At 40.7% G+C, this 25,810-nt stretch overlaps 2 protein-coding genes across 2 annotated transcripts; one reads left to right on the top strand and one right to left on the bottom strand.

Moving 5' to 3' along the window:
* The first annotated feature begins 3,964 nt into the window (after positions 1-3,964).
* Positions 3,965-7,456, top strand: LOC132980218 (gonadotropin subunit beta-1-like). Its single transcript, XM_061046217.1, has 3 exons — positions 3,965-3,986; positions 5,769-5,952; positions 7,191-7,456. The coding sequence occupies exons 2-3, from the start codon at positions 5,773-5,775 to the stop codon at positions 7,392-7,394; spliced, it is 384 nt and encodes a 127-aa protein (XP_060902200.1). The 5' UTR covers positions 3,965-3,986; positions 5,769-5,772; the 3' UTR covers positions 7,395-7,456.
* Positions 7,457-22,075: 14,619 nt separating this feature from the next.
* On the bottom strand, positions 22,076-25,348 carry arl14ep (ADP-ribosylation factor-like 14 effector protein). Its single transcript, XM_061065288.1, has 5 exons — positions 25,142-25,348; positions 24,445-24,640; positions 24,198-24,326; positions 23,842-23,882; positions 22,076-22,577 (listed from the first exon to the last, which is right to left on the bottom strand). The coding sequence occupies exons 1-5, from the start codon at positions 25,210-25,212 to the stop codon at positions 22,349-22,351; spliced, it is 666 nt and encodes a 221-aa protein (XP_060921271.1). The 5' UTR covers positions 25,213-25,348; the 3' UTR covers positions 22,076-22,348.
* Between the last annotated feature and the right edge of the window lie 462 nt (positions 25,349-25,810).

Below are 25,810 nucleotides of genomic sequence, written 5' to 3'. Positions count from 1 at the left end.
CTATTCATTTCTCTATACAAAAAAGCGATACACGCCCACACTTTCTAGGTCTGCCTTTGACCCTCTATGTACCATTATCTATGTTTTAAAGACTTTAGACATATTTTGCCAGGAAAAAATCCAACAAAAGTGATGTATATGTAGCTTGCCTTATGTCTCAAGCTTCTCTGAACAGCTGCAGCAACAACAATTAGCAACACTAGCTAACCCGAGCAAACCCCACTTCACCTATAACAACACAAAGTCAAAAGGTTTTTGCAAATCTTTCCTAATGAAAAGGAGAATCTGTTGTGCTTTAGGAGAAGAATAACTTTTTCTGAAAGGGACATTTCTTTTGTCTTTGTGATTCACACCAGCTGGTTGGACTAAGATGCACGGTTGTAACTTTCAGGTAACATTAATTCAAATATCTACCACAAGCATGTGGGTGGGGGTGATGACGTTTATTTCACGCAGCAGTGAGAAACCGATCGAATCGTCAAGCACGTAATGAAGATACATCATACTTTTTTTTTTCTGCTCGCCAGTATGTTCTCTTTCCACTCTTTCCTTTCCACTATGAAGCCATCTGATTTACAGTAAATATGAAGGCAATACTGTCGTCGTCGTGCTGGACTCTGTTTCTTCTTCTGTTATTTCTGGCAGATTAGACTGTTGGTACAGCTCTGCATATGTCTCAAGTTTGTTTTCTTTTCTAATAATATGCTTAATGCAGGTGTACCATGCCTTTAGCTTCAATATGAACAGTAAGGCTTGAATCCCCAATCAGTATGATTTTAATTGGGTTGAACAAGTTTTGTAAATGTAAACATCAGCGCCCAACCGATATGGGATTTCTCGGGCCGATATCGATATTAGGAAGAGGAAAACAATCCAATACGGATATATCAGCTGATATCTTTCTTAGATATCTTCTACCTGTAGAAATAGATGGATATAGATATACACTTCTTTTTCTTTTTGCATTGAGCGCTTAAATTAAGTTATCAAACACTTGTGGAAAAGATATATTATTCAGACAAGATGGTCACTCAACTGGAAAGTAACTTTTCATGTACGTGGATCACCACTTAACACTGTTATAATGAGTGATAATGCTTGTTGAAATCCATTTAGCACACTCTCCTGGTGACAGCCAGAAAGAGAACAGCTAGTGTAAAACAATGAAACTGCTTTCTGACTGGTGAATAAATCTAGTAATATCGGCGCATGTCTGTGATAAATTGAGCAGATACCGATAGTCACTTGATGTGCTAATTTCAGCCGATATTATTGGCCGGCCGATTAATCGGTAGGGCTCTCGTAAACTTAGCTACTGACTTAAGTTTAATGACACCCAGTGTTGATTTCAGCCATCCATGATACAGCTAGTGGTCCAAAGCACACGTACAGTATGTAGTTACTACGCTGCTGGAAGATTCCACATAGTACATTTAACTTTCATCCAGGAAACAAAGGCTATATTTAGGAACAATGATAATGTCTTAAAGGTCTACCTGCCCTTTGTTGACTGTAAAAAACTGTAAATGTAATTAGCATATCAGCGCTGTGCTTACGTGTCTGTAATGGTTTCCTCTCCGTACTTAATAAATCAATTTCAGCGTAGATGTGCTGATTTCAAGAAAATAATACAAGCTGCTATTCAGACCACTCAAAAAATAACTAATGATGTGTATTACTCTGAATACAACATTAATCAACTCTGGCTGCTGTTAATTAAGGACGAAATTCATGCTAACAATGATGTATTCCCGCTGACGTTTCACTAAAGGAAACATTGCCTTAGAGGACGAAGGTGACACTCTATAAAAGTCGTTGCAGCCTTGTTAGGCAGGTGAGGCAGGATGCTGAGGAACCGGGAGTCCCGGGTGGCTGCAAGGGGAGACAGAAGAGCAGGTGAATGAACTGTGGCTGCTAGCCAAGTTCTTCTATTGTACTGTCACTGCAGATATCGCGGCTCATGGTGCAGTGCTAACTTTGTACTGAATGCTGCAGTCCACAGAATGAATCAAAAACAGCAGGCCTGGAGGCTGTCTCAGCTGTGTGAGGTAAAGTAAAATACATATACTCAAGTCATGTTTTTAAGGACAGTTATTAAGGACCTTTAATTTGCTAGACTGTAGTATTTTTATTTATACATCTTTAATAATAATGACTTTATTTATATAGCACCTTTTAATGGTAGATGGTATATGGTATACAGTGTTTCCCCTACCATTATATTGGGGGGCGGCCCGCCCCCCCTGAATGTCAAGTTAAAAAAAAAAATATATATATATATATATATTTTTTTTTTAAGATTTATTTTTGGGCTTTTTCTGCCTTTATTGTAGGGATAGGATAGTGGATAGAGATATCGGAAATCAGGGAAAGAAGTCATTTAAGGATACCTTTCCGATAGAAAAGGACAGCTGTCATTAAAAGTAACGCATGAACACCAAGATTCCTTCAAGTGTTTGTGTCAGCGTGTCGGCATGTCGGCTTGTCCCCACCCCCCCAACGCTGTAAACCTAGAGGAAACACTGGTATATTGTTTTTCTAGTCTTCTGACTACCCAAAGCGCTTTAACACCGCAGGTCACACCTACACATTCACGCACTGATGGTAGAGGCTGCCATGGACAGTGACAATTAGAAGTAACGTGTGTCTTGTAAACTAATGTTAACAAGTGCTTTGACAGACAAAGCAAAGACATAAACTCAAAACCACAACAGAACAGACATCAAGAGTCAGGCCAAAAACAGAGTACAAAAATAATATATGGGCAAATAACAGGAATAAGAAAGATACACCAGGCTGGTCTCAAAAGTCAGTTAAAGCTACAAAGACAGACAATTAAGGAAAATTAAACAAAAGATAAAAAGTCAACTTGATGATGAGAACAATACAAACATAAAGAATAAAAGATAGATGGTTAAATGAATATATCAAAGCAACAGAGGACAGAAGAGTGCAAAATTAATAGAATAAAAGACTAAGAGCAGTAAAATGATTACAGGCTACGTGCTACACCTCCTCATTTTGTCTCTTCTCACTGATAGTATTTACAGATTCATAAATACAGACAGATAATTAGATGAAACTTATCTAATTATGATGAAACTTAACTTATCTAAATATTTTAGGAACAAAGCTCTTTCGTGCCCTTTAAATGTTTTTTCTTTAAAGTGAACAAGAATTGTGTTGTGTCTGTCAATAAAAGTGAACGATTACAATGAGTAATCAGCTCTAAGGGCATAAAGAATCTGGTGATCTGAAGTCCCTGACTGCAGAGCCCTTCTGCCCCCCCCCCCCCCCCCCCCCCCCCCCCCATAGACACAGATTCACCTGCTGGCCTTGCCTAATGGAAATTGATTATTTTTAACAATCCAAACCAGAACATCTTCCCGAGGATTTAGGCTCATAGTTTGCTCTGTCTCTGTCAAGTCATAGCTGACAGGCTGGTCCAGACAACAAGTTGTATATATTGCATGAATGTAATTGTTAAAAAAAACACTGACCCGCATATATATTGGCAACAACCTATGAGCACTGCCTTAAATACGCTGGAAAAATGACAAAGCAGAGACATCAGACATTTATCAGTGATGTTGTTGTCAGTGTTTTCCATCTGGGGGCCGACATTTATTTCTATTTGTGAGTTCCGTCTAAGCCTTTTAGCCGTTTAATCTAAACAAAATATCAGCAGATACTGACTGGCTGCTCCCCCTCTGAAGAGAGAGAGAGGCCTTGAGCCACGGGGCATCCCCCAAACTACTGAGGAAAAGAGATGAATAGATACAAGGAGGTCTAAACAGTGGAAAACTCTGCCAACCCCAAGGTTCAATAGATTAAAAGGATTTAAGTACAGCACTATTTAAGTAACAGAGATGACGGCCTCAGGTCTGAAGCTGGTCCAGATGTTTAGAGAATAACTGAACAGAAGACGTGAAGACAACTGCAATTAAAGCAACAGCAACAACAACAACAACAACAAAGCTCTACAGGTACGTTTCTGTTCAAGATTTATGTAGATAACCTGCAAAAGGCTTAAAGTGTATCAATGATCCTGATGTTTCTAAAATCATATTGAGATTATATATACAGCTAGGCAAATCTTAACAACGGTACTGTTCTTTCAAAGTAGCTCAAGTCAAAAGTTGCAAACCCCCTGTAAAGGATGATTTAGTTTTGTTTTGATAGGTGATTTTGAGTTTTTTGTATTTGCTTGTTACTTAATTTTATTTATAGTACCATTTATCTTGGTATGTACGGAAGCCCTAAGCAGACATGCAGCCATACTTTTTATTACTCAATTTTTCCGTGATAATGAGTAATTTTTTTTCTTTTGATTTAAGTTATTCCTCTTTTATGCTTCCCAGAGTTGAAAAGGCACAGAAAAAAACTTAAAAACAGGTTTAAATTAACTTCGTTAGTGTGAGCAACGGCAGCATGGCATATCATGGTCTGGCTCATAACAGTGACCAGACTTTTTGCCGGAAAATTATTGTATGGTTGCATGTCTCCTTGGTTCTTCTGTAAGGATGAAAGTTAATGTTCAGTATATTGTAATAATAATTGCCAGTCTCCCTCTTTATCCCTGATGGATGTTATTCTGCTGATGTAGTGAAAGGTCATTTCACTGACATCTATCTTCTTTTAAAGAGAGGGAAGTACATAAACATATTCACTTTTTCATTTAAAAAATAAATTAAACCAGACCAAAGATAACACTCATAAAAGCCTGCTAGTCTCTGTGCAGTAGAGAACCTGAAAACTGTCCAAAATGAGTTTAAAACCACAATCAATCCAAATTATTAAAAAAATATCCACTTTGAGCTTTAAAGCAAATATATGTTTGTTTTTGATCACAAATATGCAACATAATACCGTTCATGGCATTGAACAAATCAGCTAAAATTAATGGTTCTCAAAAAAACACTTTCAACCTTATTTTGAGAACGTTTCTCCGGGCTGTTGCTTTTCAGTAGCTTTAATCGCAGCTCATTGTCCGGATGCATGTGGTGAGTCACTCTCAGAGCTTCTTCTTGGACTATTCAGTGCTTGTGTTACAAAGTATGTGAATATATTAACCAATTCAACTCGCTAGTGGACTGTCACTTTTATATTTCTTTATCGACATGTTAGGTTCCCTGTGTTTCTCACTGTCCTTTAATGCGGGATGTGAGCGACCTTTTCAACATGCAGCTTGAGGAATACTTCAGAATCAGGTTAATGGCTAATTAGGTCTATAAATACAAGGAATCTGTCTTTGTGTTTTTAGTGCAAAAACAAGGAAAACAGAAGTAGAATTTAAAAAGGAGAAAAAGTATTGAATGCCAGTTCTGTCAAGAATCTCAAATAGATTAAGATTAAATAGAGGTGCATCTGAGGAGCTGTACAGTTGTGCAGGAATGCGCAAGACGATAGTTCAAATATCTTACAGTATAAAGTTTAACACAGTGTGCGTCCAGATTGTGTTAGCGCTCTTATTAGAAACGCTGTGAATGCAGCTTGTTAGCTTGTTCTGTCATTATTTTGTAATCCAACTAGTGGTTAAAGGGATTCAAATCATTTTAGCTGCTCTACAGTTAACCATTCATTAGACTTCCCTTCTTCAGAGAGAGGCAAATTCGAAACTGATCATTTGATCAGTAAATCATTCAACCACCAAATTCACAAGACAAAGAGCAAAGTGGTGATCACACTCTAATCTACATGTAACTCGTTGGATCTCATGGTGTTTCTTTAAAGTATGTGAGGTGACACCTGATCCCCTCTTGTGGCAGGCGCATGTGCTGCACCATACAGACAATGAAGCTGGTTGTCATGGCAGCAATGCTGGCGGTAGCAGGGGCGAGGAAGGTCTGCAAATCCGGCTGTCATCTAACCAATAAAGTCATCCAAGTGGAGCTCTGCGGCCGTAATGAGCCCGTCTTTACCACTGAATGTGCAGGACATTGCTACAACAAGGTAACGGCTCATTCACAACACTGAAAAAACATCTCCTCAGCAGACCAAGCATTTATTCTGCTCGTGTGTATGGGAAGGGGAAGAATCAAAATCCTTAGCGTTACACTTTAAAAGTCCTTTGATATAACAGAAATGTCCTAACAACAAAACTGAGAGTATGCAAGTATAATCAGGAAAGTCTACTTTAAGCATGGTATAAATACAAAATACTCAAAACTTTTTTACAAGCAATGTTTTCAAACTCTCCAGCCTCTTTACAGATGGAGGTCGGTGCTCTCAGTGAAGGACCTAAGACTTTGAAAATAACTCAAAGGACTCCATCACATCGGCAGAATCCAAAGAAAGTACTGGAGCACATGAATCACATGTGGCAGATGTATTTCTGTGGATTCTGTCTGTGTGAAGGAGTCCAGTGAATCCTTTTGTTTTACCTTTACTTTAGTAGATTATTTTTGACAAGAGCATTAAGGCTACAGCAGAATATTATAGTATTGTGGCGTAACTACTGATTATATTCTTTATGGATTAAATTTATGATAATTTTCTCTGTTCAGTTTTATAGCATTTTAATTAGATTCTCAAGTATTACTTTTTGGGGTTTCTTATAAATCCAAAAGAGAAGGAAATGCCTTTACACCTGCCCAAAGAGACCAGTTCACAATGCTTGTTTAATAGAGCTGACAGCCCCAAACGTCAAAGTTACTGCAAATCATTAATCAATGATGCTATCAGTCAAAAGGGGAAGAAAATACTCAATCATTCAAATAGATTCTTACTTGCTTTCTGCTAATAGACGTATTGTTTCATTTGCGATTATACACTGATGGGTTGTTTATTTTATTGTGAAAATTATCCTTTTTATAAGCTTTTAATAGGTTTGTATGCAAACAGTTTCAGTTTAAACATGTAACTAAATCTGTCAAGTGTATAAAAAAGTTAATTGTGAAATTTTTCCCTCTGAAATGTAGTGGATGAGGACTTCATATGGATGAGGAGAATATGGAATTATACAAGCAGGACAAGATCATTTAAACTCCACTTTAGTACTATTGTAAAAGAAACAAACATTTAACCACTGCTCATGTGCACAGATGTGTTAAGATAACTCTTCTGATCCGGCTCCAGGGTTGAAAGTTGTAGCTATTTTCAAAGTGGATGGACAGCAGCCCTTTTTGTTGCTGATTTATTTGCATTCATGTGTTTGATCACGCTGTCCCTCCGCTTGTTGTGGACGACAGGACTCGGCTTACATCAGCAATGCTGACGAGGATAAACAGCAGGTCTGCATCGGGAACTGGACCTACGAGGTGAAACAGATTCAAGGATGTCCAGAGAGCGCCACCTACCCTGTGGCCACACACTGCGAGTGCAGACCGTGCAACATAAAAACCACACACTGTGGTCTCTTCACTGGAGACCCAGCTGTCTGCCCTTTTAAATAAACCTTATGTCCATCATTTATTTACTTGTAACGTTAGTGTCACTTGACTTGGTATTAAAATAAACATGCATCACCAAGTGTTTGTGTGTTGTCTTTTTTTATACAAGTTACAGTGTTTCAAATCAATGCTGTGCAACATGTTCTCCTTCAAGCGCATCAGAAAATGCCACTGATTGGTCTTTGGTTATGATGATGAAGGTTCCTGCATCAGTTCAGGGCTCTGTGTCGACGCGGTCAGTTCAGTCATGTTTGGACTGTAGACTTTTCTAAAAAGATGGATGACATGACAGCCCTAAAAAGTGCTGCCAATAATTTTTTTGCAGTTGGCACATGAGACAAACTTAAATCAAAATACACGTCAAATACATTTTTCTCAAACATTGTTTCTGAGTAAGTTATCACGCTGATTTATTGCATGTCTAAGTGATACTTTTTCCAAGAGCTCAGTGGGTAAAATCTCCTGCTCATCTGAACTCTTTCAGTGGCCTACAATGTCTGGCTGTTGCAGATATGATGTCAGGGAGACAGTAGCTTAGTCTGCAGGGACTTGGGTTGGGAACCTGAGGGTCGCCGGCTCAAGTCCCGGTGCGGACCCAGTCTGGTAGCTGGAGAGGTGCCAGTCCACTTCCTCCTCCCCCCCCACCCAGGAGCGCTAATGCATGTCCATAGGCTCCTGTGTGTGCATGTGTGTGTGTAGCATGTTAAATAACAGTGTAAAACTGAATTTCCCCTTGCGGGATTAATGCATTTCATAATTTAGGTGTACAAGGTTGTTCTACCAAGTCTGAGCAGTAGAAATAATGCATGCGTAGGTTTTGTTTCTTTGCCTTTCTTAAACTGCCAAATAAATTAATGAAACCCAAACCCCAAACTCCACACAAGCAGAATAAATGAAGATCTTTGCAGAAAAATATGCAGAATAACAATCTGCTCTCTGCCGAAGTCTTCTGCAGACTGTCATCATTTCTATAACACAATAATGGAAAGGCTTGTTTTCAGCCTGAAGCAGATTGTTACAGTATGATCTTATTATTCAGAGACATGAACAAACCTGAGGCCTCTGCTAATGAAAGACAACTCACTCTTTAACATGACAGTTAATTGCCACAGACAGTGACACTTACCAGTTTTATTTTCCATGAGATTTACCCTGCGAGGGAACAAGGGTACTGCAGTCCTCGTCACACTGATGCTAATTGCTAATTACCACTGTCTCAGAAAGAAACTGAATCAGCCTGGGTACTGTCCTTCTTGCCATTTAGTCTAGCTGACGCATCGCAAACAGCCTTATATATGGCCCTGCATGTGTGTTTTACAATGAATTCATTGTGTTGTTCTTTTGCAAAATACCCTGACCTTTACACCTTAAAGGGGACATATTATGAAAAATCTACTTTTACTGAGTTTTTGAACATATATTTGGGTAACCTGAGTGTCTACCAACCCACAAAATGTGAAATAAACCCATCCAGTCCTTTGTTTGTGGTCTGTGTAAATCTTACAACACAGAGAAAAGTGCTCCGTTTCAAATTTGCTCTCTTTGTGATGTCACAGTGGGATTCTGGTTACCTCCCCTCCTGTGTTGTCTCTGGCAGCCATGTTTTTCTCTGGGGACATGCTGACGAGTTGCCATGAAAGCTCAAAGCTAAACTCGTCGGCACACCCCGCGGAAGAGAGGGGCGGGGTGAGGGGGGGCTCATTGCATTTAAAGAGACACACACACCAAAACGGAGCGTTCTGAGAGAGCTGGTTTATACAGGGTCACAAACCTCCTCTGGTGCTTGATTCATGTTATATTTTGACCAAAGCACAGCACAGATGTTTCATTTAGACCACAGGGGACTGTTTGAAAAGGAGTTTAATATGTCCTCTTTAATATCTACTTGATCAAGGTCTTCTTACATACTTATTGTCCATTCTGTGTTTCCTGTTTTATGTATACTTACTTATTTCACCTTTATTTTCCGATGTTTAGTGATTCTTTTATTACATTTGTTCTATTCAATTGACTTTTTAATTGGTTTATTTTTCAATGAGTTCAATATAAGAATATGTAGTAATACCTTTACTGTGTGAGTATTGTAGAGCAGGCTATAACTGCATTTCCCTGTGCAAACCTGTACTGTATAATGACAATTGAGCTGAACCTAATCGGGAGGGATTTGAAATTTGTGCAACTGTAGGGAGCTTGTATTTAAAGAGTATCAATATTTCAGCCAGCCAGTGGTGCACAGGTCAACGCTGTGGTGCCCTAAGAAGTGAGACAATCAATGAAATGATTGATAGAACGTAATGGGGCAGAAGGATCAATAAGACAAAAAGAAATAAGTTGAGAGAGGGATTACAGAAAGTTTTTTGTGCCCTTTTAAGGAGCAGCAAACTGAGAAAAGTTCAGAAAGTAGCGATGTGGGAGAGGAGTGTGAAGAGTTTCAGTTTGTTGTTTGGACGCTGGGAGGAGAAAGAGTTGAGACGGGATGGAGTGATGACGACCCTGCAGGCAAAGCTGACCTGTGTTTTATAAGCTGTAGACTTGGACTGAAGCTGCTGTCTTCGCCTGTGCTGTCGCAGCATCAACAATATTTATTTCAGACCGAGCAGCCTGAGGTAAACGGCCAGAGGAGGGAATGAAGAATACATGAGACACGAAGGAGTCAGAGAAATAGGGAGATAAAGATGCCAGAAAAAAATACTGCAGCTCTTTTTTAGAAATATCAGCTCATGAAAAGAAATAAGAAGAGAATACAGTGTGGAGTAATAACATAAACACATCACCTACAGCTTTACTTAAATTGGATTAACTGATCCGAGACACCAAGAAAATCAGTCTTGAATTATTCTGTAGCCGTGGACAAGAAATATATAAATTAGAAGAAATCCAATTTTCATAATTGACACAAGCCTCTTATTAATGTTATTTTGCCAGAAGTTAAATAATGACGTAAATCTGATGTTATGTGTAAGAAATAAGCAGCTCACAAACCAAACAAACCTGCACAGAGGCATCAGAAATGAGACTTCAGTAGTCTGTTTCTATATGTAGAGATAAAACAGGACATTTTCTGATTTGAGGAGTGGATGTCATAGTGATTTAATCTAAAACGAAGTGTGGGGAAATGCTCAACCACATCTTCGTATTGCTTACATTTCTTTGTCCTTACTCAGGAGACAGGATTGGACCAACAGTTAGAAAAAATGTAAATAAGTTTCAACAATAATCAAACAATAATAAAAACAGAAAAAATGATATAGCCTTTGTTACAAAATCTGAACGTCCTGGGAAGAGGAAACAGTAGAATCCATTACCATGTCCCTTTGAGGACTGATTTGATGCAGCACCATTATCAGTACAACATTTAGTGTTTTGTAATCATCTGCAAAACTGACGACAGAATATCAGCCGCTGTCACCTGTATGAAGTACAATTAAGTAGCAGCAGTAGCTCAGTCTGTAGAGACTGGGGTTGGGAACTGTGGGGTCACTGTTTCAAGTCCCATACGAAGCAAGAATGGAGAAATTTCTCTGGTAGCTGGAGAGGTGGCAGCTGACATCCCAAGCACTGCCAGTGTGCCCTAGAGCAAAGCACCGAACACACGTATATTTATAGGCGCTCTTACATGTGCAGCCCCTCACTCTGACATCTCTCCATTAGTGCATGCCCATAGGATCCTGTTTGTGCACGTTTGTGTATTGCATATGTGTATATTCCTGGCCTGTGTGTGTGTGTGTAGCATGATTGAAAAAAAATGTTAGGATTAATAAAAGATATCCAAGTTAGTTGGCAGCATAATAAGAATAGGGAAACGTATATTCTAACTACTTACAAATTGTTTTAGATTTGTCATTGTGAGTGTTGGGCCACGCAGGCTTAGGACAGTCAAACCATGGACTTTGAGTTATATTACTGAGATGGCCTAAAAGAACTCTTTATCCCAGAATTCCCTGCGGCACTTCACACCTACGTGTGACGTAAAGGGGGGACCGGAACCTGAGGGAGACCCCACAGGAAGGCGGCCAGGTGATAAAACTCTGAGACTCCCCTCGTTCATCCTCTTTCCACGCGCCGACTTAAAGTGCTCGGAGATACAAGCTCACCTCCTGTTTCCTGCAACAAACTTCCTTTGTTTTAAAGTTTTGGCGCGCAGGTAATCCGCGGCCGGCAGTGTTCCAAATTCCGAGCTCGGATTGTCCAGTGAACGCATCTCAGTTTCTCGGAGAGTGTTAGGCTATAACAGTTAATCAGAAAGATAACGGCCTTATTCCGTCCTGCACGAAAGGACATAAACGGACATCTTTCCCCTCGACGGAGAACCAACGAAGCCGCTCTTGCCGTAAGGAACCCTCGCCGCCATCAGACGCCTCTACACCAGGACGGACAGAAGATCTGTTTTTATCGCCGGACTCCCTTTCCTTCACCAATCGCAGGCAAAGCGATTCACAAGTGAGGCTTAATTAGGTCTGGGCAGAATTAGCTTTAGAGAGTGTTTTTAATAATTGATTGATTGAAGCAGAAACTGTAATTTTTATCTTTGTTGGACCGTCGCGTCCTGAGTTTTACCTGTTTAAAACTCTTGTTGTTCCCATTTCGGACCGCTGCGTCCTATATGTGTTTAGCGTAACAGCGTTATAACCGGGTATTATTCTTCTGATCAGAAAGGCCAGTGTAAGTCGTATTAACTTGAATTCGGCCATTGGTTTGTTTCTGTGAATGAAGGGAATTACTCCGAGTTGTGGTGCGGGATTCGGACTGTGATCCGGCCTCTTCAGGCACGCATTTCTCTCCTCCTCTACGCTCCTCTTTTATCCTCTTTTCTTCCCCCATTACGCACATAGGCTACACACCCACACACACAGAGATCTATACACTCGCGGCCATCCAGACGCCTCAGAGACACAGATCGTGTAGGGCCGAACTCGGTCTCTTTTAGACATTAAGGCCACATTAGGTCTTTGTTAGGTGTGTGCCATCGTAAGGGCGACCACGTGGGACGAAGCAATCTCCCCCTTTTCTTCTTCCCCCCCTCTCTCTCTTTCACACACACACACACACACACACACACACACACACACACACACACACACATTCACACCCCTTCCACAAGCCTTGCTTGATAATGTTTGTTGCTTAGATTAGTTTATGATAGTTATTTGTTTGATTAAGTTCATTGATTTTGGATTGATGTTGCTTTGTTTAAATAAATTCTGTTATAATTTAAGAGAGCAGTTGTTTGTGATTACTGGTGTATTTGCATTGTGATATAAGCTGGGTGCGAAGGCTTTGTGTACGGATTTCACGCCTTCAATTTATTAAATATAGTTATTAATTATTAATAATATTAGTAATTAAATAACTCATTTGAGACTGATTTGAGTGATATTTTGGTTATATTTCCCTGAGTACAGGGTGGTGCCCCAAAACGAGATTAAACACAGTTTAATGATATCTTATTTATATTATTAATAATTAGAAATAATTATTAAAGAATATAACCAAAGTTGACTTGATACAACCCCAACAAATGGTGCAGCCCGTGTGAGGCCTTCAATAAACCAGCTTTATTGCCCTGTAAAGGCACAGTAATCCGAACTTAAATCCTAAAAGGGATCTTTCTGAAGAAAATTATATTTTCTTTAAATTTTTTGTTGTTTAAGCAAAGCAGACATCAAGCTGTGGCTTAGTTGTGTTGTATGTTGTTGGTTAACAGTTAAAGCAATAACTGTTGTCCCCTTTGTGTCCATACAACAATTGGACATAAGGATGCAGCTAGTGTGACGTTCTCAATGAACTTGATTTGTTGCATTGATCCTGAATAATTCTACTAAAGGATTGTGGTGCTCCTTGTTGTTTGAGAGCCATTTGGCCAGATGAGAGTGTAACCTCATCATTGTCGCATAGCCAGCTGTCCGAGAGGTGTGAGTTCCTCCCTTCCTTTGAAGACTTGAGGTGTGAATCCCCTCTCTTATCTTCCAGGATAGACTACAGTGATCAATTGGGAAACCTAGATAAGATTTGCTCTGGTGTTGATCTAGCTTTGTTTAGCTTAGCGTTTTTAACAGTAATCCACTGTGGTTCCATTTTATCACGAAAATGTGTACCAAGACCCTAGGTGAGCCGGGAGCTGAGACTCCTTTTGGATCAGACGACGGAGCACTGCAAGAAACTGCTGCCGGTCTGACGAACCTCTCCTCAGAGGAGAGTGCCAACCTATATAGCTATTCAATTAGCATTAGGGATAAGAAATTAGAGGAGCTAGTTGATCTTGTCAACCACAGAGCCAGGATCACCCCTAACAAAGACAGAATGCATGCAGAAGACATACATCAACCATGGGCCAAGGCTCGCTGTGGATCAGACGATCCACCCCTTCAAGACGTAGTTGCTAATCTTATCCACCCCCCTATAGAGCAGCTCGACAGTCTGAACTCCTACACCCTCAGCACATGTGAAGAGAAACTAAAGGGCTTGGTTGAATATGCAAATCAACCAACTGGGAAGCCAACACGCACAACTTCAGATGTTCTAGGCAAAATTCTCCTCCTTTATCAGCACAAATCAAATGTGCAGAATGAGATACACCGGGCACAGCTAGCCCGGGTACAAGAAGAAGGACAGATCCTGCGGGACGACTTCGAAAGATTGCAGGATAAACTAAAGACCTTGCAGGAAAATTGCATGGCCCTGCAGGAGGAGAATAAAACACTGCATGAAAGCAGCAAACTGGCCGAACAGACGAAACGAAGTGACACGGTACCCAGATTTCAGGATAGGCAGATAAGTACTGCAGCCCCCATGTCAGCTGAGGAAACCTCAGACGAAGGATGGGAGACTGAACCAAGCACATGGAGGAGGGAGACAGACATGTTGAAGGATCTGGAGGAGAGGGGAAGATACCGCCGGGTCGACCCAGGCACAAAAGCGCACACGTCCTCAGACTACCCGGTAAAGAGCTGGGTGAGTAAAGATGAAGGGCGCCACGCCTCCCCAGACCATGAAGCACCGTCATGGGGAAATGCCCCAAGGCCCCCGCGTTCTGCAATACGCTTTGAGCCAAGAGAACCCTCACCCCGCAGGAAGAGGGACTTCACGCCCCCTAGAGACAGGGAGGAGGCACGGGTCCAATCGGGCACCGAATATTACCTGTCCCATGATAGACGGCCACGTCTGAGCCGAACACAAACCCCGCCACGGTTGCAACCGTACTACCGTGATAACCACAGGGCTTACGATTCGTCAGACGACTCGGACGGCCCTCGCCAGCCTTCGGGTCAGGGTCTGCGAACCAGGCAGATGGAACCTCAGGCCAAAGATCTGAAGCGTTTTGACCCAGATAGCCCAGATTCAAGTAGTAACGACTACCTTAGAGAAGTCGACCATTGTCTCCGTGACCTGCCTCATGCGTCCTCACAGGAAAAACTGAAACGGATCTGGAAGACTACGGCTAGGAGTGTCCGTGCTTTCATGGGGACACTCCCACCAAAGGTCCGATCCTTGCAGAAAGGAAACAAATCTGTTAGTCAGCACTTACAAACTGCCAAGCAGAAAGTGTTGGACTTGTTTGAATTAATTCAGGGAGTACAGGTAAGCATGGAGCAAGACATATCGTCAGGATATGACTCCGATCCTGGACCAAGCCCCTCAAATGATCAAACAACCCTGCTGAAAAAGCTCAGTAAAGAACCGAGCAGCCAGGACAACCAAAGGACTGAGGAAATAAGTCTATTTTTCCCTGATTTTGACTGTGGAGCCCCCCTCCTTGGGGAAACACCCCAGTTCCCTGACAGCTGTGACACCCTTTCACACCTTCACAGGTTGGAATCACCACATAGAAAGGGGGGTGACTTCTCGGCCCCCAGAGGCAGAGATAACACCCGGCCCCCTCCTGCTACCTGTAGGTTCCCATCGCAGGATTCACAGCTGAGGAATATCCAAACCTCAGATGACTCGGATGGCTCCCTTTTACCCAGAGATCAAAGAATGCGCATAAGGCTCATTGAATCTATGGCACAGGATGTAGAGCGGTTTGACCCAGATAACTCAGACCGCTGCATCGATGATTACCTCAGAGCGATTAACCTGTGTCTCAGTGATGTACCTGATGCATCCACAAGAGAAAAACTCAGGCTGATCTGGAAGACAACTTCCAAGAGTGTCCGTAACTTCACGACTACCCTTCAGCCTGAGATCAGATACCAGTACTCTGCGCTCTGCAATGCTTTGCGCCAGGAATACTCCACCTACATTGACCCTGCATCTGCCCTTCTTAGTGCTTTCAGTGTCCTGCACCAGAAGCACGAGGCCCCCAAAGATTATTACTGGCGCCTAAGATCTGCATATTTCCAGGGACGTGAGGCTCCAGGTTTGGAAGAGAACCAAACTTTCAAGTCCATCTTCATGCACAATCTGCATGGCTGCGTGCGGTCAGATGTCACCCTGCATAGTCGTACACATCAGCTTAGGATGAAAGAGATCAAGAAATTCGCACAGGTGGTTTGGCAGACACGCTTATGTCACGTGACACGTGAGGGCAACAAGAGACCACATCACTGGCAGAATAGAGAACAGAGCCAGGGGGGTGAACGTGGGACTCAACCACAGAGTAGGTTCCAGCCTGGAGAACTGAGAACTACCAGATCCAAACGGAACTCTCGGGATGGCCGTAGCCTGAGACAGAAGGGTAGGTATAACCGGAGTTCCTACGAGCTCCCTAAGGAAGCAAGTTCTGCCAGGGAGTTGGAGCGCATGAAAGAGGTGGTAGGTCAGGGGGCCTCCCTCGCTTACAGAGAACCCGATTCTGACTCCACATAGGAGTGGGGTATAGCCTCCATTCTGGAAACACAACAATGTCACTCTCCCGACATGAATGTTTCCTAGTCCCTGTTTTTGTGTTTTGACATTGGTAGGGAGACACATAATGTACATGTACATTTACACACCTACATGCCACAAACACCTTCCCACAGGCTTACTCCTGCCCAGGCTAGGAGTTCACAAATCTACACCTGATACTCTTCTCTTTCTCTCCTCCTCTTGTCTGTTTGTTTCATTTGTTTTGTTAAAGAATGCACCTTGAGTAGCAAAGCTTTGCTAATGCCTGGTTATGTTGTATGCCTAGCTTTAGACATAATTAGACAGTCTGCCCAGACTTTGCCTCAGTGTCTGCCCAGACCGAATGCCTCTCAAAATGTATGGACTGTTGCTCACTAACTATTTGAACGTTTGTCTCCTAACACATGGACTGTTGGCCCTATTTGCCCTAAAGACTGTGACCCGCAATCCCATTCTTCAGGACAAAGGGGGGATGTTGGGCCACGCAGGCTTAGGACAGTCAAACCATGGACTTTGAGTTATATTACTGAGATGGCCTAAAAGAACTCTTTATCCCAGAATTCCCTGCGGCACTTCACACCTACGTGTGACGTAAAGGGGGGACCGGAACCTGAGGGAGACCCCACAGGAAGGCGGCCAGGTGATAAAACTCTGAGACTCCCCTCGTTCATCCTCTTTCCACGCGCCGACTTAAAGTGCTCGGAGATACAAGCTCACCTCCTGTTTCCTGCAACAAACTTCCTTTGTTTTAAAGTTTTGGCGCGCAGGTAATCCGCGGCCGGCAGTGTTCCAAATTCCGAGCTCGGATTGTCCAGTGAACGCATCTCAGTTTCTCGGAGAGTGTTAGGCTATAACAGTTAATCAGAAAGATAACGGCCTTATTCCGTCCTGCACGAAAGGACATAAACGGACATCTTTCCCCTCGACGGAGAACCAACGAAGCCGCTCTTGCCGTAAGGAACCCTCGCCGCCATCAGACGCCTCTACACCAGGACGGACAGAAGATCTGTTTTTATCGCCGGACTCCCTTTCCTTCACCAATCGCAGGCAAAGCGATTCACAAGTGAGGCTTAATTAGGTCTGGGCAGAATTAGCTTTAGAGAGTGTTTTTAATAATTGATTGATTGAAGCAGAAACTGTAATTTTTATCTTTGTTGGACCGTCGCGTCCTGAGTTTTACCTGTTTAAAACTCTTGTTGTTCCCATTTCGGACCGCTGCGTCCTATATGTGTTTAGCGTAACAGCGTTATAACCGGGTATTATTCTTCTGATCAGAAAGGCCAGTGTAAGTCGTATTAACTTGAATTCGGCCATTGGTTTGTTTCTGTGAATGAAGGGAATTACTCCGAGTTGTGGTGCGGGATTCGGACTGTGATCCGGCCTCTTCAGGCACGCATTTCTCTCCTCCTCTACGCTCCTCTTTTATCCTCTTTTCTTCCCCCATTACGCACATAGGCTACACACCCACACACACAGAGATCTATACACTCGCGGCCATCCAGACGCCTCAGAGACACAGATCGTGTAGGGCCGAACTCGGTCTCTTTTAGACATTAAGGCCACATTAGGTCTTTGTTAGGTGTGTGCCATCGTAAGGGCGACCACGTGGGACGAAGCAATCTCCCCCTTTTCTTCTTCCCCCCCTCTCTCTCTTTCACACACACACACACACACACACACACACACACACACACACATTCACACCCCTTCCACAAGCCTTGCTTGATAATGTTTGTTGCTTAGATTAGTTTATGATAGTTATTTGTTTGATTAAGTTCATTGATTTTGGATTGATGTTGCTTTGTTTAAATAAATTCTGTTATAATTTAAGAGAGCAGTTGTTTGTGATTACTGGTGTATTTGCATTGTGATATAAGCTGGGTGCGAAGGCTTTGTGTACGGATTTCACGCCTTCAATTTATTAAATATAGTTATTAATTATTAATAATATTAGTAATTAAATAACTCATTTGAGACTGATTTGAGTGATATTTTGGTTATATTTCCCTGAGTACAGGGTGGTGCCCCAAAACGAGATTAAACACAGTTTAATGATATCTTATTTATATTATTAATAATTAGAAATAATTATTAAAGAATATAACCAAAGTTGACTTGATACAACCCCAACATGAGCATGCTAGAATTGAAAAGTTAGGATATTCTAGCTCTTTCTAACAGCAGTGCAAAACAGCCAGGATGACTGTACACTCTTAGTTGAGATGTCTGACAAATGGCTGAAATGATCAGCCACATTTCTTTTCTTTTAACTTTCTCTACAACTGATTAATGATTTGACTAGTTGCTTCAGGACGACAGAATATCAAAACAAGCTCATTCAGAATATTAATGATATATCAGCAATACTTAACAGTACACACAAATTTATACTCCAGTGAAACACTGGACAGACCCTCCCCTAAATCTGCTCTGTGCATGTTACCCGTTGTGTTCATAGATTTTTTATTTCAGCCTTTGAGTCTATGCAGCTCCTCACATGACTCATGTTTCACATCTGGAGTTTAGTGTGGACACTGCAGGAAGGATATCAGGAGACAGATTTCCCTCCTCTCAGATCATTTGTGTCCTTAAATAGCAGTGTGTTTTCATCCAGAGGCCCCCCCAGAGGTTTGTGCTCCCTCCTAGTAATGGCTGCCGCAGCCAATATTTAGCTTCAGACATTTGATCAAGTTTATAGACCATTTGTTGCTCTGCTGCCTCTGCTGGAGGGACAAGGCCATGGAGTGGATGGCTTTATGTCAAACTATGATTCATTCTTTATTTAGTTGGATTTTTAAAGCTATGGTCGTATTTTTTTTAAGGTTATAAACAGTACAATCCAGAGTGCATTTTTGTCCCCTCCGTCTGCTGTAAACAGCTTTTAAAATCACACCGGGCTTTTTTTGGGAACATGAATAAGCGGTTTCTCAGAGTTTGCAGGAGCAAACAGTCTTAATGTGATTGGAAGGATCCTGGTTTTGCAGCTTGAATGTAATTAATATGTGATTTAAGCCAGTGAGTGTACGGGTGTGAAGGGGGCACTCCAAACTGAAATGTTTAAGAGTCTGAGCTGCAGCGCTGCACTGAAACATCCACTAATTTATTCTTCCCCACAGCAACTGGACTGCTTTGTGTTAGCAAATCAAATGATGTCGTCTATTAAAAGACTAAGAATCTCAAACCAGCTCTGTGGGGCTCTACTTATGAACAGAGAGGCTTTGAGCTAACTGCTAATGCCAGCATGCGTAATGTTCACAATGACTCTAAAACCCTGATGTAATGGACGGATTAAAGCTTTGCCCTCACGATCGCCCTGATAGAAGGTTACAGGACTGACAAAGTTATTACATTTCATCCTGAGGGTACCAAATTCACTGACGGCCCATCCAGAAGTTGACAAGAAATTTCACTAAAGGTGACAAAAGTCAACCTTGAAGTGGCACTGGAGGAACCATCAGGGGATCACCAAAGTAATTAGGAAGCGTCCTCTTGTTATATTATATTTTAACTTAATTGCCATTGGCTTTAATGGCAGTCACTGCTTTGGATGTCGAGATTCTTTGACTGATAAACAAAAAAGACTTTGGTCAAAGGAGCATTTAAGTAATTCAGATTGATCGTCATGCACAACAGATAAGTTGACCAGTCGTCATGGTGATGAATCAAATAGATGTTGTCTGATGATCCCTAAACTCAGTTTGATTCATCCTCTGGGCTCTAAATGCATGCACTAATTAATGGTCGATTCTGCATCATCTGCCGGGTTCTTGGTTGATTTATGATCAGATTTTGATGTAAAGAAAAAGCTGCTTGTGTGGTGCTCATGTTCGGGAAGCAGTGGTACTCTGCTTTGAATGATAAATAAAAACTGTTACTGCATAATTAGACAATAATGTATAAGAGCACTCTGCTTTCGTTTACGTAAGGATACTAGCATGGTTTTAAAATAATTTTTAAAAGCCATAATGATATATTACAAAATGAGGCCTTAAAAGTATTGAATTTGGTTTGCAACATCTTAAATGTCATTAATAAATGTTGTTTTCTGCTCTTTTGTTCGATTACTGGCATTTGTGTTTTTTTATGTTGAATACTTTTTGTCTGCCATTTCAGTTCACTGTCTGGATTCTGCTCAAAACATGTTGGGTCTTTGTAGATAATATGACGAAAAGAGTAAGGTCTTCTACCTGCTCTTTTGAAAAGTGTCTTGAGATAACATTTGTTATGAATTGGTGCTAGACAAATAAAGATTGATTGATTGATTGATTGATTGATTGATTGATTGATTGATTGATTGATTGATTGATTGATCAAATTATGATTAATAATAACTAATGCTTAATAATATTCTCAGCAGCAGTCACAAAGTGCATTTTTATCCCGGAGAAAATATTTAAACTTGAACTGAAGTTTGAGTTTGAAGAATAAACTTTGATGAATGACTTGTTTGCAAAGACTTTTCTCTCTGCTCTAGAATAAGTTCTATAATATTAATAAACTTCATTTATAAGAGGACCTTTTAAATGCATTATAAAAACAGTGACAATGCGAAGAAGAACAAAAATATATGGATTTAACACCTTCAACCCCAAATCCTAAAAATGTTGAACATTACATAAAATGTAAATAAAAACAAAATGTTTTGATTTGCAAAACATAGAAACTCCCTATTTGATTTGAAATAGAGTATACATTTTTGAATCTCAAAATTGCCGTGTGTTTGAAAAATGATTTTTCCCAATTTGAAATTGATTCTGACAACATGTAAGTTTGTTTTTTCAATCAAATATGGGCTTTCAGTGTTTTGCAAATCATTGTTAACATTTACATTCTAACAAAGTCCCAACTTCTTATGAATGAGGTGTTTACATTTGGTGGTTTCGGTGATGTGATGGTCAGCCTTCTGCACACAACATTACTCTACAGGACAGCAACCCTGGACCTGATGACTCCTGACCTACAGCTGAGCCACAGGACAGCAGGATGTGTATAAATGAGACATTACTGTCTCAGCCTCTCTGCAGCTCTTTCTTTATTCAGCGTGATGAACTGCTGTGTCACGCTGCCTTTGGTCTGCGTGATGAAAGAAGAAAAAAAACAAAAAACGATGATCCCCTAGTGTTTGTCCAGTCTGTGATAATCAGCCTGAAATGACCTCATGGAAATACAAATGAATGACATTTTAATTTATTAGATGGATTGCTGAGATGACTCACACAGACACTTTAATTAATGTCTTTACTTGTTAAAGGCACCTATATAACATACCTCTGGCGGTGATTTCAATGAGACCCTTAATGGAAGTATGGCTTTTAGTCAAGAAGGTAGGTATGTTGCTGTTCCTGATGGACTGCTTCTCCTCTGGCTCTGATACTGAACAGATATACAGAGGCACTCAGGGACTACAGATGTAGTGCTGACCCTTTCACCGCCTGATTTAGAGTATTCTCCCTCATTGTAGAAAGACAGATAGCTGCTTGTAATGGTTGCTAGGTAACATTTAGAATTAAGAATTGAAAATAATGTGTACTGTCTAGTTTTTATAACATGTTTGGTCGACCATTTTTGGAGTGAAATCCCATAATGTCTACACATACATGCTTCTGTTGTTTATAAGTGTCCCATGATATAACCAACCTGCACTAGAGATACGGCTCCTTCAAACCCTTAAATACTTCATCAGCTCTTCTGTTTGGCTTTAGCCTGATGTCAGTTTATTTGATGCCTTGTATATTTTTTTCTTTTTTGTGAATGATTAAAAATAAATGTTTTAATTAAACTTACTAAGATTCAGTATGTCATTGGGGCTAGAGATGTACCAATTGGGAAATTCAGGACAAACAAACAATGAAGATATTAAATATTTAAAAAAAGAAAACGTTTTATTTACAATGACATTCAAGAACAGTTTTCTCAGGAGTAACAGAATGAACATGAAGGATTCCGCTGAAGATAAACACCGCTCTGCACAGTCTTCCACCACAGACTGTCGCTTCATCAATCTGATAAATATCATTAAAACACTCAGGAGGATTCCTTCAATGAAGCATCACAGTGTTTGCTGAATTTAGAGAGAATGAACGTTTTGTTTCCCTGGTATCACGATAGAGCATCTAAAGAGTCACTGCTGATTAAAAAGCAAACTTGTTCCGGATGATCTCTCCGCCCTCCACTTCCACCTGCTCGTAAAGCCACTTCCTGTCGCAGCGACACTCCACTCCGCACTTTCGTGAGCCGCACTCGGGGCATGGATAGAAGCAGCCCATGCAGTCCACATCCAGACAGTCGCACATGTCCTTACTGTTGGACAGCAGCCGGCCTTTGTTGTCGTAGACTCGGCTCTTGGCTCCTAAGGCCTGCCTGCACACGATACATCAAGAGAGACTCACGTTACTGATGGACTTGTTTATTTTACATATTTAAAATCATCGTTGTTAGACTAGCAGTTCAATGCTGCTCGCTGCCTTCAATGCGACATATTGCACAGCCTGACTTCATATTTTTCTCTCGTCTTAAATAGTGCAAAATTGAGTTTTTTTTAAACAGGAATGTTTAAAACATTGTTCACCCTCCTTTCTGTTCAACATTGTTTCACTTTTCTTTTCTGGTTTCAGCTGGATATAAACTCTCTCTATTTAACATCTACAGTTACACAGAGGGAGTTTTCTGTTGCAGGTTCAAACCACTGGCAAGGACAATTTCAAATATGAGACATTCAATATGAGGGGAGGGGCGGGTCTGGACAATTTTGTCTTTCATATCATTATGAAACAATGGTCAAATCCATATTTAGATTTAATTCTTGTCGGTATCATGCCCCTGGTCTTAGGGAAAATAAGAAAACTCCTACAGATGCATCATTTCCAAATGTTTAATTTATTCCAGCTACAGTTTTGTCATAAAGCACTGCAGTTTACAACAGTCCCTGAACCTGCCTCATCTTGTACTATGGGAACTACAGCCCCTCAACACATGGCATAAAGATTACAGTAATTTACAATTCATTGACCACCCTTTTCTGTCTTGAGTAAGAAAGGAATCTAAATAACAGGTCATACAAGTCCTCCTAATTTTAGCTCCTTATGTCCAGCTGTGTTACTGGACAAACAATCACAGAATTTAAGATGCAAAAGTAGAACATAGAAACAGAACTGCCTGGACCTGATCCCAGTGTTGGTTAAGTTACTAAGAAAAAGAAAGAGTCTCCTCTTAGTATTTTATTGCACTTTTATGAGTTTTTAATTATCTTCCCCTTTGCATTTGATCAGGTGTTACTATCATCAAAAGAGAATTACCATTTTCAGATTATATAATGACTCAAAAAATGAACATTATGTCACAAACTTGATTTTGCATTTGCTCTGTTTTGTTCCCTAGACACCAAGTGATGGAGCCAGCAGCAGAAACTATCAGCAAATGCCCCCCACACAAATATATTTCTAGTGCCTGAGTGAAACAAAAGTAGCTTGTCTGGGATGATGGGCTACATGCTGGAAAAGAGCTCACTGTTTCTGAACTTCACTGAGATAAAGAGGTGAACATACATAAAGACATAAAGGCTTTTGTTAAAATCTTCAGTAGGGCTCCAGTGAGAATGGAGAAACACACAAACACACGGTCTCACCTGTCAGAAAACTGTTTTCCTCCACGGCTTCCTCGTCCACCCTATGAAAAATAATCAAGTACATTACAAGGGACGCTGTCACCACCACAGGTAACGTCTTTTCTATATAGTTGTTGATCAGAAAAAAAAACAATGTTAATGATTCAACGCATACTGGACAGCACAGTGATCACTTTCTTTAAAGGCTCATTTTTGACCAAGACATTTTGGTGATTGTTTTATTGTAGGACTGATTTATACATTGTGCTCCAACTTGAAATAATTCTGATCGTCATGTATAATTAAAATTATACACAAAGGAGTTTTGTCATGATGTCTAAAAAAACATAATTTACCAACAGTATAAGTAAACTCACCCTCATTCCTCCTCTTTTGTCTCTGCGGAGACCAACGGCCTCCCTGGCTCTGTCTCCTTCCCCCTGTGTCATCACTGGGTTTGCAACGTTTGTCTCCTTTGGTGGCACTACTCTCTTACGCAGTTCAATCTGTTGGATTTTCACATTTAACGTTTGGCTTGTATGTAAACGTAAAAACATGGTGCATTGTTCGGACGACAAAATGAAACATTAGAAAACACTATCATTCCATGTTGTAACCGCACACCTTCGACGAGTCCTTCCCGTTGTTGAATATGGTGGGCACGGCATCCTCCCTCAGAAACTGTTTGCCGTTGTAGTCTCTGAAGCAGTCTGCCCTGAAATGCTCCGAGCAAAGGCAGGTGTTTGCAGTTGGGACGAAGTTCCTCATCCCCAGGCTGTGCACCCATTTGTTGGCCAGTTGAGGTTTGCTGAGTGGAAATCTAAAAAAAAAAAAAAAAAATATGAGAGGGAGGACACAGCTTCAAACCAGGCTGCAGGCATTGCTAAGGATGTGTTACTGTTGCACATGCCACAGAATGCACTTCATTATTAAAGACAAATACCTGTAGTTTATAATATAATCTATGTGTCAGAGAAGTCGGTGTGTTAAGGTTTATTGTCTCATTTCTAGGTGGGAGACAGTCTCAAGACAGTTTCCAAGTTACATCCCTGTAAAAACATTAACAGACCAGATGCCAAGCGAGTTTATATTGTAAGTTATTTCATTTGATTGAAGTGCAATAAAAGGTCATCGTTATTTACTACCTTCTTGTCTGATTAACCATGGTGGACTGGTTTTTTTTCCAGTTTGCATTAACTATTCTAAAATGTATAATAGACACTTTGAATTAAAATGTTCTATAATTAACGTTGTGAATGTTTTTATGCTCTCCCTAGTCAAAGCCTCGGTAATTACCGAGAACTCAAATATGATAACTTACCTGTAAAATCGTATTTCCGACCCTTTGATAAACTTATTGTTGCACCCTGATACCGCACAGATAACCGGCATGGTGTCGTGTCAGTCAAATCTTTACGATAAAGCGATAAAAAAAAAAAAAACTGTGGTGAAAAAGTGCAAAACAAGAAAACACGACATAAACCCGCCGTGTGTGATTGTTTTCTTTTTTCACTTCTTCCTCGGTGAGGATGAACGGCTACTACTTCCGCTTCCGGTTTTGGTGTTTGAGATTCTGCCCTCTAGCGGCGGAGGAGATGATTATTCCCATCATGATATGTTGCTGTCTCAGAAAGAAAATGTCTAAGCAAACATGTTACACTAAGAAATGTACAAGTAAACCATAAAGTTTCACAATGATCTATATTGAAGAATGAGAAGAACCACAAACAAACTTTGCTAAAAGTTTAAATCATTCAAAAAAATACTCCAAATTAGAAGACAGATTAAAAAGATAAGTCTTCAGTACATACAGAACCCATGAAGTCCCAAAAAGTTAAAGTTGTGCGCACAGGATTTTAACTTGTGTGCACAAGTTAGAGGAAATCATGTGTGCTCAAGAGAACAACTTGTGCAAACACAAAATAATGATCTTGTTCCCATAAATGATCATCTAACTTGTGCGCACAAGCGTTTATCTTGTTCCCACAAG

The sequence above is a fragment of the Labrus mixtus genome, chromosome 1, assembly GCF_963584025.1.
Source record: "Labrus mixtus chromosome 1, fLabMix1.1, whole genome shotgun sequence".
In the NCBI taxonomy this organism is placed as follows: domain Eukaryota; kingdom Metazoa; phylum Chordata; class Actinopteri; order Labriformes; family Labridae; genus Labrus; species Labrus mixtus.
Note: the sequence above shows the minus strand (reverse complement) of the source record. Positions and strands in the feature narration are given on the sequence as shown.